Source organism: Lygodium microphyllum, chromosome 25, assembly GCF_053477565.2.
Source record: "Lygodium microphyllum isolate KBCC chromosome 25, Lygodium_microphyllum_v1.1.10, whole genome shotgun sequence".
Classification (NCBI taxonomy): domain Eukaryota; kingdom Viridiplantae; phylum Streptophyta; class Polypodiopsida; order Schizaeales; family Lygodiaceae; genus Lygodium; species Lygodium microphyllum.
Window position 1 is genome coordinate 42,757,478 of NC_141159.1, and position 17,878 is coordinate 42,775,355.

Consider the following 17,878-nt stretch of genomic DNA (forward strand, 5'->3'; position numbering starts at 1 on the left):
GTTCTCATGGTAAAGGAATGCACAAAGTAGGAAGTATAAGTGGAGACTTCTTAGCAAAGCTCAAAACTATCATAAGATCAAATTCATCTTTGGCCTAGGCTAGCTAATAGTTATAAAGTTATTTCTCCCTTGTTTGCTTTAGTCAGCTTTCTTAACACTATACAAAATTGTGGGCTATGTATAGTGGGCTAGACTCCTTGGTAAAAGTAAAACACAAAAATCTTAACATGATTGATAAAAGTGAGCTTGTGAATAGTAGTTGCAAGGTGGATATGGTAGCAATGCAAAATGCAATATTTCTTCTCCTTCTTCTTACTGATCATTCCCATTTTAAATGCCATATTGTTCTGTGTGTGTGTGTGTGTGTGTGTGTGTTTACATTTTTTTGATACTACATGCCCATTGCGTTTTAATAACCACTTGCAATCATGTAGTGGCAAGATGACAATTAAGAATCTCATTATTATATGCACAATTTCATCCATTAAACTATGGCTTCCTTTAGTCTCATCTATATGACACTATATTTCCCTAAGAAGAAATAGAATCTATATATAGTAAATAACATTTACAACCATATGTAAGAGTGCAAATACATTGCAAAAATCCAAGTATCCATGCTATATAAGTGTGTAATGTGCACTATGTAGAGCTTTAGGCTGCTATCTTCTATGACATCTTAGCTTTTCTCAATGTACAATTTGACTTTTGTGTGTGTGTACAAATAAGAAGGGGTAAAGATGTGGGAGAGAGAGAAACAAAACAAGCAAGAGCAAAGTTATCCTAAATTGATATTGTTTTAATTTTTAAAAAATACAAATATAATTTTATTTTAGTATTGGTAGGACTTTGTAACATCAGTTTAAGTACAATATTTAGATTGATTGTAATAGCACTCTATGCCAAGCATTTTATAGAGAGTTCTATTACAATGAGTCGTGTGTATAAGTGTATGCAACAATGTAGGTAAATTAGATTGATTGTAATAGCACTCTATGCCAAGCATTTTATAGAGAGTTCTATTACAATGAGTTGTGTGTATAAGTGTATGCAACAATGTAGGTAAATTATAGAAACACAGTTATTGATGTAGTTAAGTGCAATATTAAACACGCACTATGCATTATGTAGAGCTCTATTCTTTATGCACTATGCATAGCTTTGTGCTACTATAATCTATATCCTTTGTTCTTTGTTCAAACATCTTGAATTTTTGCAATGTGTAGTTTGCAACATTTTATTTCTTTTTTTAATTTTAATTTCTTTAATTTTATTTGTGTTTGCAAATAAGAAGGGGTAAGGAAGAATATTTTTCTTTTAACAAGTAGATGAACAAATAACAAGGTTTTTTTTGTCTCTCATCCAAATTTCTTTTCAAAAATAAGTTTTTTTTACATATTAATTCTTTTCTTAGTCTTTATTTGGGGTTTAGGTTTATATATTACTATTGTAGCATATTTTTATAATTTTTAATATGTTTAAATTTTGTTAATAACTATTAATTTTTAATCTTATTTCTTTATGCTTTTTTTTTTTCAAATGGAGATGCATATAGTTAGCATAATACTGCTTTGTGGTATGCTTGCTTGCATATGTAGTAATATATTGCAATTGAAGGTGAATGATAGGGATATGAAACAAAACATTGCACTCACCCCATACATGATGTGTACATCATTGTAAGGAGATCCTATGCCTCCTCCATGATGTGCACTTCTTGAGGAGCGAGGCCCAAGTACACAAGCAAGGCATGCATGTTGAGGATATCTCCTATCTAGTTTTACAAATTTTAAAAAAAGGCAAGATAAATATAGCTTACTATGCATCTTACAACTTATCTTGATATATTTTGTATAAAAACTTTTGAAAGCATCTTACTATGGATATATACTTTAGGAAAAACTTTAAATACCATTTGGTTCATTTTGAGTTTTGTGTTACACTTAGCTTGACATGGTTGATAATAATAACTAAAGGAAAAAACTAGGAAGTTGCTGGTTTGCAGAATCCCAATTCCAAATAGGGCTACAATTTTACAACCAATTTAGGGTTTATGGGATTCTTTGGGTGCAAAAATAGAACATGTTCTGTGTGTGTGTGTGTGTGTGTGTGTGTGGGGTGCCGAGATAGAACACATTTATAAGTGTGTTTATGTATGTGCTTAAATTTAACTAAAGCCATGTGTAAGACACATTTAAAATCATGCTTTGTTTCTATAAACATGTAGAACTTTAGACATAGGTTTTTAAATGTACTCATAAACTTGAGTATAGACATGCTTGTAAGGTTTTTTTAAAAGTTCATGAAATGTGTATCTGTGGCCATCTACAAGTCTAATCCTTTTGAGTGTTACAAAGCCCCAAGTATCACATTACATATCTTGCTTTCAATGTCCACCCTAAGAAAGGTGTACCTTTGTCCTCTCACATACATACTTTCTCTGAATGGGCATTTGCAATAGGATAGAAGACTATAATAATATGTAGAAAAAACATTGTAAATTTTGGTTATCCATTGACCATGATCATAACTGTCAAGTTCTGGCAATTGAATATAGTAGGATAAAGGGGCCAATAATGTGATGTCCCCCAAAAGAAAAATGCATCCCACTCCAATTTTAGTGACAATTTTGGGTCTCCTTGATATTTTGATTTTTTTTAAAATTACTCTAAATTTTATTGTCTTTTTGGTATAGAGCTTTAAAAGGGGTTGCTCAATGTTGAGCCTCTTGAATGTCCACTCTTAGGCACCCATATCCAGGGGTTGCCCTCATAGTATCTTTGTGCTCGCAAGAGATCTTTGGGGATCCATCGTGGCGTGGTAGTGCGCCTATGTCAATAGCATCAGAGTTGCCTCTTAGGCTGCGACTGATAGTTTTTGCGTTTAGAAGCACGTTTTTGCGGTTTACGAGGTGGCCCTTGTCGTTTTGGCACCCATATGAGTGTGGATTCTTTGGCCTTGTGAATGGCTTGGGTGGGCTTGGTTCTAGCAGTTTGAGCGTGGGTTGAGATATCACTGCCCTTCTCCTTAGGCTTGGTCATGGGCGTGGCGGTAGGGGTCTCTATTAGTGGCTCTGCAAGATGCATCTTCTTTAGCCACTTAAAGCTATGATACAAATTCTTATGTATTACAGATAAGCTTAATGTCAGATAAACAATAGAACTATGTAAATGTTTTATGTTTTAGATTTGTAAAACCTTAAAGTAGTGCATCCTAAAGAGCACTCGATTTGCCCCCTCATTATCACTCTTTTGTGAACCTTCATACGTAAATATGTCTACTTGATAAAAACATCAAAACACCAGATCTTTTGGAGTAGCATATGATGTATATAATTTGACTATTAAAAGAAATAATGTAACTCCCTTGAAAAAAGAATATGATAGAGGGCTACTAAATGGCACTCTATTGGTCCCTTTACCTTAGCTATAGGAAGTGTTTATGAAAATTTGAGGTTCAATATCAAAAGAGTTGCAAAATTTGAAAAAAGGATAATTTTTTTAAAAGTTTTTAACATGTATAAAGTAAGGTTGCTTTAGGTGTAATACAATCGAAAAGAAATGTGCAAAATTGTCAAGGTTGGCCAATAGGGTCATAGCCTAATGGTTTGTGTGAGTTCAAACCCTGGGTTTCGCTTCTCCAACGAGCGGATATGAATATTTACAATGCCATTTATGGTAAGGAAAACCTGGCAAGTTAACCCTGGGTTACGCTTCTCCAGCGAGGGGATATGTGTATTTACAATGCCAGTTATGGCAGGTTATTTATACACTCACAATGCCCTATACAAGTAGCGCTACAAATCCACCCATCTAGCCTTGGGAAATTGGAATTGAACTTGGCTTCTCACACCATGCACGCAGATGTCTTAACGGCTGCTCCGGGTTTTACATGTAAAATTGTAAAAGTTGTATGTAGGAGGTGCCCAAAGCACCACTCATGGCCACCCTTCTCCTCGGGTCTCCAAGGCGACTTATTGCAGCGTTTGCCGATGGCATCTGTGCCTGTGCCACGCTACCTTGTGGCCTCTCCACTCGGCGGCCCGTAGCTCGCTGCAGCGTTCTCTGCCATCGCCTCCCGCCGCTTTGCTGCAGCTGCGGCAGCATTAGCAGGAGGGAGATGGCAACAAAACATAACGGCTCGCCTCCCCCGACAAAACACACCCCTGACGTGATCGAATTCCTGGACGGCCTGAAGAATTATGAGAAGATCGGCGTGCCCCGAGGAGCCGGAACTGACTCCACAGAAGGATTCAATCTTGACCGGATGCGTCGCCTGCTGCTGAGCTTGGGGGACCCCCTCTCTCACTACCCGGTACGCCTGCTCCCACATTGATCACTCCAGTCCTCCTTGCCTGAAGTAACTGACATCTGCATTCATATCTGAGCGAGTTGTACCGTGGATATATCCTTATACAGCGTGTTTATCCTGATCATCTGAGTGAGTTGTATTGTGGATGTGCCCTTACACATCATGTTTCACCTGATCATGGCCTAAAGAATTACCCGAGTCCTCGTGGAGTTAGTGACATCTGATTCATCTCTGACTGAGTTTTTAGATACGCCCTTATGATGTTGGAGTTACTAACATCTCTGTTTGTATTGTGGGTATACCCTTATGATGTCGGAGTTACTAACACCTCATTCATCTACGAGTGAGTTGTATTGTGGATACACCCTTATACATCGTGTTCCACCTAATCATGGCCTAAAGCCTAAAGGAATACACTCGAGTCATGTCTCAGTCGATGCATTGTACTTGATCCCTGTCCTGAAATTGTGTTGTGAATAATTTTGAACCATCATCATCATTCTGAGGTTGTTGTGTTATATAATTTCCTTGGTTTGATTATGCGAGGTCAAAGAATGTAATCTTGTCTTGCCATTCGGCAGGTTGTGCATATAGCGGGTACTAAAGGCAAGGGCTCAACTTCTGCATTTATCAGCCACATTTTGTGTGCGCAAGGTTATTCTGTGGGTTCTTATACAAGGTATGTGTACAAATGTTTTCTTCAAGCCCTTTAGCATTCATGATTCTGCTGTTCATATCTCAACATCTTACAATCTCTATCTAGCATTTAGCAATGCAGCTTGCAGAAAGGTGAGGCCTTTCTAAGTGGCATGCATAAATCGCTTCACCTTATCCTTGATTAAGCTGTAGACTATCTTCTTGGAAACAAGACATTTTAACAGAGGATGGAAATATTGTTGTTTTCTGTCTTTCATTTTGTTTAGTTTAGAACATTGAATAGAGATTAGTATCTCAAGAGCCAATAAGCTGTTTCTGAAGATTACATCCATCCATTTGGTAGATGACAAAAGAATTGCAAGTCATTGGAAGTAACATTTTTTTCTCTTGCAAAAAAGTGTGGCTAGTTATATTACTTAAAAGAAAGTTACAATGAAGTACAAATGTCAATAGTCTAGTTGGAGCTGTCTACAGATCAAAACCCACTCATATATACAAGCCTCTCAGGGCGGTTGCCGGTTTGTGAAGGATGGGGGATAGAAGCCATGGTGGAGGAGTATAGCACTGAGGCTAGGGATTGTACAAGGTGAAAAATAGACAATGATCACGCAAGTGTGAAGAAATTGCTGCTGAAGCTTCCATTAGTGTTGGGAGTCTCCTTATAGTTGCTCCCAATGGCTATAGAGTGAGTGGATAATGGAAGGGCAGAACTTTGCAAGGGCATACATTGAGAGGCTCTCACAGCTGAAAATCATCCCACTCGTCTTCCAGATGTGCCTCCCATATCTTTGATCATGATGCTATAGGCTTCTATACTTGGTGGTTAAAGACTACCGCGGTGCATGAGCTAGCCTCGGTGATGAAGATCGTATCATGCACATCTAATCGTTTTAATTAGGCTAATGCGTTTTTAGCTCAACACCCCTTCTTAGGCCCAAAACAGAGCCATGAGAAATAAGCCCTTGAGATATATATTCTTTCTTCTATTGCAAGGCATCCCACCCCAAAGCAACTAGGGCATCGGGCAAAGGGTGCGCGTTGGCTATCCAGTGACCTACTGAGACTACAAAGGCGATGGTTATCTTATCAAGAGAGTCCAACCGCACATCTCGGCTCATGTAGACATCCATTTGACGGGATCAAACAAACAATAACCTTGGGACTGGGAGCTATAGCCAACAAAAACCTGTCGTCGGGAAGCCGTCTCGAACTTATCATGCTGCGTCTTCAAAATGGGCACATAAGCGTCACACCCAAAGATCTTGAAATAAGAGACATCAGGCTTAGTCCTGAAGTAAGCCTCAAAAGGTTGTCAACGACTGAAGTGGAAGATCGATTGAGGATGTGAACTGCGGTAGCCATTGCCTCGGCCCACAGAAATTGAGGTGTCTGTCGGTGCTCCATCATGGTGCGCGCCATCTCGATCACACTTCGGTTATTCCGCTCCAAAAAGCCATTCTCTTGGGGAGTGTTGGTGTTAGCAAACTCTTGGTGAATGCCCCTATCTGCACAAAAATGAGCAAACTCATTAGACATAAATTCACCTCCCTTGTCTGAATGCAAGGTCTTCAGTCGTCGGCCAGAACGGTTCTCCTCAAAGAGAAGCCAATCCTTGAAGTGAGAGAAAGCCTCCGACTTCAAAGTCAAGAAATAGTTTCAAGTCATCCTGCTGTAGTCATCTACGATCAACATGAAGTACAAGCTCCCTCTTAGAGACGCGGTCCTCATTGGGCCACAAAGATCTGTAGATACAAGCTCCATGGGTGAAGTAGACCACCTAGAAGCTTTATTGGGAATCGCATCTTGATGTAGTTTTCCACGAATGCAAGAGACACATGGCTGATGGCTCACTACTATGTCTGGCAATCCACGAACAAATGACCCTTGTGATGCCTTCCGAAGGTACTCGTAGTTCAGGTGGCCAAACCGAGCAATGCCATAGCTCGGATTGTGTCTGAGAAGTAAGAGCTGAAGAAGACTTCAATTTGTAGACGCCATTCTCCTCATACCTTGTAGAGAGAACCTTCCTCGATCCATGATCAAGGACTTGAACAGTATCATTGTCAAACTCCACCAAGAGACCAAGAGAACAAATCTTATGGACCAAAAGTAAATGATATCCCAAACCTAGCACATGCAACACCTCAGAAGTGTGGATACCACCACGTCCATCTGGAATAAGCTGCATCTCACCCCGCGCAGCAATAGACATAGAAGAGCTGTCTCCAATGAGAATCTGCCCACGCGAAGGTCGCAAATGGGCAACACCAACGGAAGGAGTCATGTGTCGTGAGGCACCACTGACCACAATCCACTCTCGAGTCTAGGGAGCTGTCATCGTAGCATCAGAAGTCTTCGGTGTAGTCCTCAATGACTGCTAAGTGTAGAAAAGCAACTGATGAGGGTGCAGCCACCGCTCTAGAATCCTTTGTGTCCTTCTTCTTGGTATCCTTCTTGTCTTTGTTGGGGCAATTCTTCTTCTAGCGACTGGTCTTTCCACAAATATGGCAAGTTGATTCCTTCTCCTTATCCGTCTTGGATTTGTTGTTCTCCTTCTTCTTCTTTTGGTCCTTTCCCTTCTTCTGAGAGGCTTGACCAACCAATGCCTCTGATTTGGAAGCATTCTGTCCCTTTAATTGTTCTTCTTGGTCCAAGACCATAGGAACCAACTCTTCCCACCGAAGAGTCGACTCCCGCCCTGATGCAATAAGAGTGGAATAAAAGGTACCGAATTGTGGTGGCAACTGGGATAGTAAAGTGATCGCCATGTCTTTGGAGGAAATAGGCTTCCCCGCATTTTGAACCTGCATTTGAAGCTGCCAAAGCTTGTTGATGTGTTCCCGAAGCGAAGAAGACTTATTCATGGACAAGGTCCGCATCTGCATCTCCAAAGAAACCCTCTTCATTAGGGTCATCTTGCTGTACATCTGGTCGACAGCTCTAGCCATATCTCACGAGCCACCGTCAAGTGCTCGATGTGAGCTATCACGGCTATTGTGTAGGACGGAAACAGAAAAGATCGAATCCTGGCATTCAGTTTGTCCCAATGAGACTGGGCCTTGGTCAACTCCGCACGAGCATTGGAAGAGAGTTTGGACTCATCCCTCACCGAGGGCCTGTTAATCTCCTCCATCACCAGTTCTGCCAAATCATAAGACTCCAAAATGGCCAACATCATCACCCGCTAGATGCGGTAATAGTCACCATCAAGCTTTTGATCCGATGGAAGAGCTGGTAGGACAAGCACCTTCTTGTCCATGATCGCCTGGAACTCCAAATCAGTCTCTGTAGACATGTTAACCTTCAATACTTGCACAAACACAAAATCAGCCCTCTCTAATTGTGAAAATGCAACCTTCTAGGGCTGGTTCCTCTGCTGCCAAAACCTTCTTCACCCACCGGAGGCGATGAAAAGGTAAAATTTGCAATGGAAGGCCTCAAACGCAGCCTTCCTTCCCTTCGAACAGCAATAACCTGTAGCAAATTCACCGATTAGACTCCTTTCCCGCACGCCCACGCTCGCTTTAGCCTTGATCCGATGCGCAGCCCTCCCGCTCGCCCTCGAATACTGGAAACGCAGCCTTGTGTCGCGCTGAAATCTCCTCTTCAGATGGGTTCAACCCCCAGTCAGTCCATCTTCACCGCTATGATACCATGTCAGAGTGCAGCGATGCGGAAGCGTAGGACAAAGACTGAGAGAGAGTGAACACAGAGAGAAGAGAGAGAGAAAAGGAGACAGTGTAAACGCAGAAAATCTGCGGTGTATTATACTGTATAAGAGTGCAGAAATACACAAGGGGGCAGAGGAAATATCTGCGTATGTCTCCGACTTGATGACCTCGATCTCCATTAGCCTGAGCATAGCTTGTCTCAGCCAACAGATCTCAAGATCAAAATATGATCACAATGTGTTGAGGGATACTATATAAAGCAGAAAAGAAAAGGTCAAAAAAGACCAGGTCGGCTGCATTAAATGCAGCCGACTGACATAAATCTGTCCAATTGCTGCAAACTGTGCCATGTGGCACCCTGTCCGACGTGTTGACGTGGCATCTTCTGTGACTGCACTCTGGCCGTACTGCTCTGCCCACGGTTGTACAGGGGATGACTCTTTAACACTAAGTGTGTGTGTGCCAATCATATGGAAAGTATGTGGAGAGAAAGGCAAGACGGGAAAGCAAGCACGATAAGCAAAGGCAACATGCAAGCATAAGGAAAGAGTGCGTGGCCATTGGCTGTGTTTGATTAGTGTAATACTATTTCACTAGCTGTAGGGTATACTTTTGTTGTGACAGAAAGATACTTTCCTCGGATCTAACAATCTCTATTCCTAAGAAATAAGACAATAAGCCTAAGTCTGTCATCTCGAAGGTAGTGCAAAGCTATGCCTTAATTTTTACTTGAGCCGTAGAATGTGAGCCATTGAGTAGTATATCATTAGCATAAAGGAGGATATAGCTGATCTCTGCACTAGTGGTACGTATGTAGAGCATAGCAGCTAAGAAACGCGTTTCTTTGAATTTGAAACTTATGAAATGTTTCTTAAAATACGAAACGTTTCTGAGAGTAAAAAACATGGGCGTTTTTATTTTTTTATATTTTTTTGGTGAGTTGGGACCCAAAACATGGTTTTTTTGACAAAAACTATTGGGCAATGTTAAACATGATGATCATGATGTGTAATGACTCATGAGGGACTGAAGATTTTTGATGAGAGACTGATTTTTTTTTGTGATTTTTTAAAGTTATTGGACTTTGTCAATATATTATCTATTCTTGTATTGAGATTTGAATATTATACGACTTAGTCTCATTTATGTGTTATTTATGTCATATTATGATTCATTCTCGATTTTGACATTTTGTTAGTTTGTTTTAAAATGAGAATCATGATGTTGAAACTTGACTCATCCATATTATAGATAAGCTATTTACATGTTAATTTTAATTTTCTTTGTATGATATGTATGAATCATAATGTTTGAGTTCTAAACCATAGTATAGCTTCCAAAGACTAACTTTGACATAAGTGACAAGTCAATAATGGATCATGGATATATAACCTATAATTTATTATTCTCAATTGACTCTATTATCACTCAAGCTCAATTAGCCATTCTAAGAGAGTTCCATAGAGGTTTAGAACCTCTTTCCCCGGTCAAAACTATTAAAAATCCCTATATAAAAAAACTTGCGTTTCTTATTTTACCCTCTCTTGAAAGAAACTTACGAAACACGTTTTTGACGTTTCGTTTCTAAACGTTTCTAACGTTTTTGGCTGCTATGATGTAGAGATTTGGATCATAGGGGGTAGAATGGCAGTCACGAGTCCGTAAGAACTCATCCATCTTGTGGTACCAAGATCTTGGCGCTTGCTTCAGCCCATAAAGAGCTTTCTGCAAGCGAAATACCTTGTTAGCCTGGTCAGCAGAAGAAAACCCGAGAGGCTACTCCACATAGACTTTCTTCTCCAAATAACCATTCAGAAAGGCGCTTTCAACGTCCATCTAATCTATCGGCCAACCGTAGTGAGCGGTGAGCACAATCAATAGATGAAATGATGTTAGCGGAGCAGTAGGTGCGGATGCTTCGTTATAATCAATGCCGTGCTTTTGTCAGAAACCTTGCGCTACAAGGGCGAGCCTTGTATTTGTCTAAAGTACCATCAGCCTTTAGCTTAGTCCTAAAAATCTACTTTGTCTCGATGATCGGCTTGTGATGAGGACGATCCACCAATGTCGAAGTTCCATTTTGATCAATACTATCTAGTTCCTTCTCCATGGCCTCATGCCATAAAGGGTCTTGGAGAGCCTCTTGCCAACTGTCCGGCTCAAAATGTGCAATTTCATTAGCTATAAACAACGATGCATATGAAGTATGAGGGGTGAGCTGAGCATACCTTCTAGGGTTCTTCCGAGTGAGTTTGGGTAAAAGTATCCCCGAATCCCATATGGTTTGCTAGTACCAGCAAGGTAACAGGTCTCGTGGAGGAGGTCTAGGAGCTCAAGTATTTGTAGGAAGTTCAGGAGCGGGCAGTAGGCCCGGCTTAGTAGGCACAATCTCAAATGATGTGAGCGAAGGGGAGGATGAAGAGTCTAGTGCAGAGGATTATACGATGTCCTTATCATCAAAGATGATATCCCTCCTAATGATCATCTTGTTCGTCTGAGGATTAAGCAAATGATAGGCTTTCGCTTCAGAAGAACAACCAACAAAAATCAAGAGATCTGCTTGAGGGGTGAGCTTTCCTATCTTGTTATCAGGAGTGTGCATATAAATATGACTACCAAAAACTTTGAAGTGAGAAATAATAGACTGAGAGCCAAAGAATGCCTCATACAGAGTCTTTTTAGGGACCGCTTCAATTGGGCATTGATTGAGGATGTACACTGAAGTGTTAACAGCTTTGACCCAAAGGCACTCAGGGAGCTTTGCTGTGAACAACATAGAGCGTGCCATATTTAGGATAATCCGGTTCCTATGCTCTATGACTCCATTCTATACAGGGGAGTTGATAGAGGTGAGCTGTCGTGCAATGCCCTACTCTTGTAGAAACTCAAAAAACTCGTGGGAGGTAAACTCGAATCACTCCTTATAGTACCCACACGACGATTAGTCTGGTTATGGACCAATAGTACCCAAGCACTGAAATAAGTAAAGGCATTGGACTTGTGTTTAAGGAAGTACATCCACATGTATCTGGAAAAATCATCCACTATTAAAAAGAAGTGTAGTGCGCCGTTTAAGGCGGCAATGGATGTGGGACTACAAAGATCTACATGAATGAGCCTAAGGGGTTTCATAGCACGAGTGATAGTCTGCTGAGGAAAGGTTATATGATGCTGCTTACCTAGTTGATAGGCTTTACAAGCCTCTTGAGATAATTTTAGGCGTGGAAGGCCCTCAACCATCCCTTGACGCTATAGCCCATAAAGAAAGTTGTAGCCAAGATGTCCTAAACAAAAATGCCAAAGACGCTTAGAATCCGTGGGCTCTCCTGTGATAGCCAAAGCCTAGAAGTGATGGAACTTTGAATCATTGGTAGTTGGCTCGGTAAGAAACTGGGTCATGTGGTAAAGGCCATTAGGTTGTGCCTTGCTGTGAGTAATCACTAAACCAGTTGATTGTGGTCACTGTGAAGAAAATTGCTTGCCCCAACTGGCAAAGCTGCTAAACGGACAACAAGTTCACCCCAAGTTGGGGGACATGATAGCCATCATCTAGCGAAGCAAGATTGGGACCTTGGTCAGTGGGAAAACTTACATGACCTTGGGTTTGAATCATGATCGAGGAGTTATTTCCTGTGTGGACACTCCCAGCTATAGGGGCTCGAGAAATGAAAATGTCTGCTCTAGGAGTCATGTGATGGGTAGATTCACTGTCCACAAGCCAAATAGGTACTGACGTGCTCGGCTATCACAAGTGGATCTTTACGGGTACCTCATTAGGAGGCAACTCGTAGATGTGAATGAGACTTGCATCCGATGTTTCTAAGGAGACGATGTGGGCCTCTGTAGACCAATCAAACAAACCCTCTAGAGTTGAATAGTTTGTCAACTGTGAGTCCGTGGTAGTGTGGGTCATGCCTCTCCACTGTTCTTGCTAAGGGTTGCCACCACCCTGCTTCCCTTGTTGGGGTTTACTCGACTGGAGTGTAGGGGTGTGATTCTTGGATCTAGGTTGTGTGTCTCTTGCCTTAGATTGACACTCATCATGATTCATCATGATGGCCAGCCTTTTGACAATGTTGACAATACCTATTCTTTTTAGGTACATTTTGCCATTTCGGTTTAGGTGTGGATTGATTGTTTCCTTCGGATTCACTAGCCCTATTTTGATTTTGATTTTGATTTGAGTTTTGTGTGTCCTTGTCCTATTGCTCCTTCTGAGAAGATGTAACAAGAGCCCCCCTCTAACGAGGATGTGTTATGAAATTGATCGAACAACCATGCGTAACGCAACACCTAATACTCAAACTCATAAAATGTGGGCATTTGAGGTTGTGAAGTGATGTGTTACATAAAATGGAAATATTTTCTTAGGAGCTTGTCAAGGAATAGGCTAATCTGATTGTCAGAGGACTTAGGAGCCCCAGTGGTTGATAACTCAATGAGGAGATGCTGATACTCAGCCAACTTGACTTTTAAGTCATTCTTGTTTGTGATTTTGAAATTTTGGAGCTCATGATCCAAATTGATGCGATGGGTCCTATCCCAAGCTATATAGCTAAGTCAAAGTGCTAAAGCTGAGAGTAAAACTCAGGCAACAAGCCTTGCATAAGCTCAACAATAGTGGAAGTGTTACAAGTCTTCCATGAGCAGATGACCTCGCATGGAACAAGAGCAGGATCAGGTTGGGGTTCCACCCCTTGCACTAAATCTGATAGGTTTTGAGAGTCTAAGACATGCCTCATCAAATTTAACCATCTAGTGTAGTTTGACTCGTTGAAACAAGTTTTGTCATTAAATGCATGCTTGGCGGATGAGGAACTAGAACCATGAGGTGTATGTGAAGATGGATAGATGGTAGTGGATAAGGAGGAGGTAAAGATGGATAGGTAGAAATAGGTTGTTGATGTCCAATCAGTGCCGATTGCTGCGGAGGTACCAAAATGGACATAGGTCCATATGATGCCATGGATGTAGATGGAGGCATTGGGACACAATAGCCTTGTCGAAATGTCGGCTAGGTCACTACATAATGATTGGATGGTCCACTAGGTAATGCCATAGAGGCAAATTGTGATACCAAATGATCCACACTCCAGTATATCTGGGATGCACTCCTAGAGGGATAGGCCGAAAGTGTGTGGGAGGTCGAGCCTTCATCATAGTACACCACTTGTAAACGAGCATGCAGAGGTCCTAAAGGTTGTGCCTAAATGTGTAGGACCTAAAGGTTATGCCTAAATGTAGGACCCCTTGGTGTGGTGTGTGGTCGATAAGGTGATGCACTTAATGGAAGTAGAATGGAAGGTACAACAGAAGATGAGGGAGGGATGGGTGGGAGCCCAAATGGATTTGTAATGGATCTTGTTGTGGGAAACATCATCGGTTCCTTTTGCCCATTAAATGCATTAGATAAAGATGCACCTGCTCCATATTGACCATGAGAAATAAAATCATTTGAAGGAAGGAAGGGTAGGAATACTTACAAGTTCTTCTTTTAGGTTTTTACCTAGTTTTAATGAAGAAATACCTATCTTCCTCATTGCTCACAAACCAAATCTTGTTTTGAAGAGTCTCTTCTTAATGAGCATCTCCCGATCCAACAAAAAATATGGAAACAATTGACATAGAATTTGAAATAATAGGGTTCGTACTTGGCATTGGAGAAAAGAAGTACTAGGGAAGTGATGTGTAATCTGAGCCAGGTTCCACTTGTGATGGCCAATCCATAGTGGGGATTGAAACCAATCGTATGACAAAGGATGAAACTAATCGTACGACAAAGCATAGATTGATAAACTCAGAATATAGTTAGGGTTAGGATTAGGGTAACTTAGAGATAGTGAACACAACGAATAATGAATATACAGTGCTCATGCAGCAAATACATTATGCAATGAATACTGAATCTTGAACTCTCATATCTCTAGGATTAAGGCAGAGGCTACGAGTTGTAGAGTGTGTCATACTCTGAACAAATCCTGAATTGCAGCAAAGGCAACCCTTCGAGTGTCGATTACCAGCAAACATAGCCAAGGAAGGCTAGATTTGATGCAGACGGCAGTGCAAGAGAGAGAAAGACTAAAAATGTAAGTACCTGAGGAGAGAGAGTGAAAATTTGCACAATAGCTGTTAGGTGCAAATGCAACAAATAGTGGTGAGAGAATGATAGGGCGGCAGTCAGAAAACTAGAATGCAACATTCGGAGGAGAGAGAAGATGATGGCGATAGCTGCTGGCGACAACACCCAATTGTAGGCGATAGCTCTTGAAATGTGGTGACAACTGCAAATATGCGAAAGTTTGGTATCAGGTGCTAGATGGTAACAGGTGGTTGGTGGAAGCTTTGACCGCGATGTCCTCTGTGAACGGGGTGTGGGCAGCAGATATATGGCTCTTGAAACTTGCAAAAACGAGATTAAGGGAGAGTGGTGGGTTGCATGCCTATTTATAGAAAGTTTGGGGCACCCAACTTAGGGTTTTGTATGTGGGACACACTAACTCTCTAAGATTGCGTTTCTTTTTAAAATAAGAGGTTTTCTTCATTAATTAAGCATGTTTTGGGGCTGTTTAAATCAGGCTAATGCATTTTTAGCTCAACAAGGGAAAGTGCTGAAAACATAAAAACGACTTGATGTAGATAATGGAAGTTGATAGCTGGCATCAATGGGAGGTTGGGCGACAATTGTAGACCATGTATCAACAATCATTGGGGGTTGGACAGCTAGTGGAAGAGGGATGATGGTAGCTGAAACCTACAAGACAAGGATAGGGCTAAATGGTGGGCAGCCTGTCTATTTTTAGACGTGGAAGGATTCTCCCAAATTGAGGTTTTGCATGTGGAACACAAAAAGTCTCTAGAATCACTCCCCATTTAATGAAACTTGTGGTAATTTACTGTTTTGGGGCTGTTGTAAATAGCTAATTAGAGGGTAATGAACTTTTAGCTCAACAGGTCCTTTTTGAATATTGAGGTTTCTTATAAAATTGAGCGAATAGCCGGGCATAATGTGGTAGCTGACACTCAAACTCATGGAAGGTGTGTAACTAGGGTTGTGAGATGACTTGTTGGATGAAATTGAAATATCTTTGTGGTAATTTGTTCATGAGTAAAGTGACTTGGTCATCAGTTGAGTTGGGCTAACCAATGGTGGCAAATTGAGCAAACAATCCGATACTTAGCCCACTTGATAGTCAAATCATCCCTCTTAGTGATTTTGAACTCTTGGAGCTCCTAGTCAAGGTTGATACATCAAGTACGATTGTGAGCCACATAGCGGTCAACAAAGATGTGTCCAACACTCAGATGCAAGGTCAAAGTGTTGGAGTTGAGAGTGAAATTCGGGCATAAGACCTTACATTATCTCAACTATGGCTATGACATTTTTGCTCTTCCAAGAGCAAACTACTTTGTATGAGTGGGGGTTAGGTTGGGGTTGCTTCCCATGAACAAGTTTCCATAAGCCTTGTTGAGAAACCACATTATGCCATACAGTTTCCCTTTTTCATTCCCATTTTTGGTGTTAGTTTCCAGCCCCGAAAAGGCTTTCTAGGGCTTTTTGAGAGTGTTGAAGCACCATTTGAGAGATTTCAGTGGGTGAGAGTCAAGATTGCTCATGCCTATATATATGACACCTCCCATTCATTCTTCACTACTCCATCTGCAGCCATCAGGTGTCAGTCATCTTCTTCTTAGATCTGCATTTATGGTAGTAGTGGCTTCCTCCTCAGCTGACGTTTTTCTTCATTTGTTGGCATTAGTATCATAAGCAGCTGGAGCCTGTGCTTGGCTTCTTGGCTGCTCCTCCTCCACCTGGCATCACATCCTTGGCTGACGTCATTATCTTCGGAGGCTGGTGGACCTTGTGTCTGTCAGTTTATGCCTCTTCCATCATTAGGCAATAGTGCACATCCTATTGGCTTCTTCAATATTTGGTGACCTTCACCTCCAGTTGGTGTTAGCATCAGTGGTCATTGGACCTTGCGTTTGATAGCCTGGGTTCACCATCTCTTCCCTGCATTGTAGATTTAGAGACTCCTATTTCATGGCAGCCTCCTTGCTCTAGGCTACACCTCATCATCCTTGTGTTTGCAGATTATAGGCTTCTTCAGCAGTCCCCTTGCCCCAGGTCGTCTTTTATGCTATGACACTTTTGTATTAGATTCACTTCATTATTTTAGTCCTTCATTAGCTTGTTCATTAGAGTTTATCTTCTCTTCTCAGTGTTTGGCGTACACATTGTGTTTCTCCCTGCAAACCCTATTGTCTCTATGTTTGCTCGATCATTTCTTGATATGGTATCACGGCTAGAGGCACTTAGTGAGCCACGAAGATCCTCTGCATCAATGAAGGTAAATACAGGTTGTAGGTTTGGCATCAACATTTGATTTCTTTACAATTTCTGTTGTGTCACTGGGAGATATCTTTCTTCTCCCTCCTACTCTCCCTTTTTACAATTGGCACACCGATTTCATGGTGTCTCCACCGAGAGATTGCTTGTCTCCTAGGCACTCCAATTGTGGCAAGAATGGTCACACTCTTGAAGATTATTGATATCAACCTTTGCGCTCTACCCCACTAGAGTATATGCATCTTCTGCCAGGCACTCCTTGTGCTACCTTTTAGGCCACAAAGATTGTTTTGCATTGGCTCTTAGCTTACTATGCTCAAGGCAATAAGATGCATCTGATACGCACTAAGTCCTCATGAGTAGATGGTAGCTCTACGACCTCATGAGGCGATCAGCCTCCTGGAGACCACTGGCAAAAGATGACATACCAGCGAGACAGTAGGATTGGCGGGGAGGAACACGGAGTGAACTCGGCAAACATGGAGAAGAGAAGAGAAGAGAAAAGGAACTCTGATGAATGGAATGATGAAGTTCTGAATCATGGAGTGAATGTGATACAAGGGAATAAGGGTGCCGTAGCATAAGGAAGATGATGATGACAGCCACATACCATGAACCGCAATGTCCTCCTAAAGCGGTGTGAGGGTAGTGGAGAGGCTGGAGAGAAGAGGTGACGGACTGAATGAATGAGCCGTGAGGAATGAATGAGAGAGTGGCCTATAAATAGACACAGTTAGTCTAGGATAGCGCCCCTTTTTGGGGCTGCAAATTCTCCCCGCAAACCCTACTGTCTCCCTGGTAGATTTCCACTAGAAAGGGAACCTGTAGTAAAGAACAGTGGACAGAGTGAACTAGAGAAACCGAAACTCAACCTCCGGAGAGAAGCCACTAG

At 41.5% G+C, this 17,878-nt stretch overlaps 1 protein-coding gene across 4 annotated transcripts in view; it reads left to right on the forward strand.

The window, feature by feature from the left end:
- Positions 1-3,888: 3,888 nt before the first annotated feature.
- Positions 3,889-17,878, forward strand: part of GLA1 (Folylpolyglutamate synthetase family protein) — a 55,980-nt gene continuing 41,990 nt past the window's right edge. For all 4 annotated transcript variants that reach the window (XM_087666877.1, XM_087666879.1, XM_087666878.1 and 1 more), the window contains exons 1-2: positions 3,889-4,314; positions 4,893-4,990. In XM_087666877.1, coding sequence (XP_087523003.1) covers positions 3,940-4,314; positions 4,893-4,990 — 473 coding nt within the window. In that variant the 5' untranslated portion in view covers positions 3,889-3,939. The remainder of the gene's footprint in view (positions 4,315-4,892; positions 4,991-17,878) is intronic.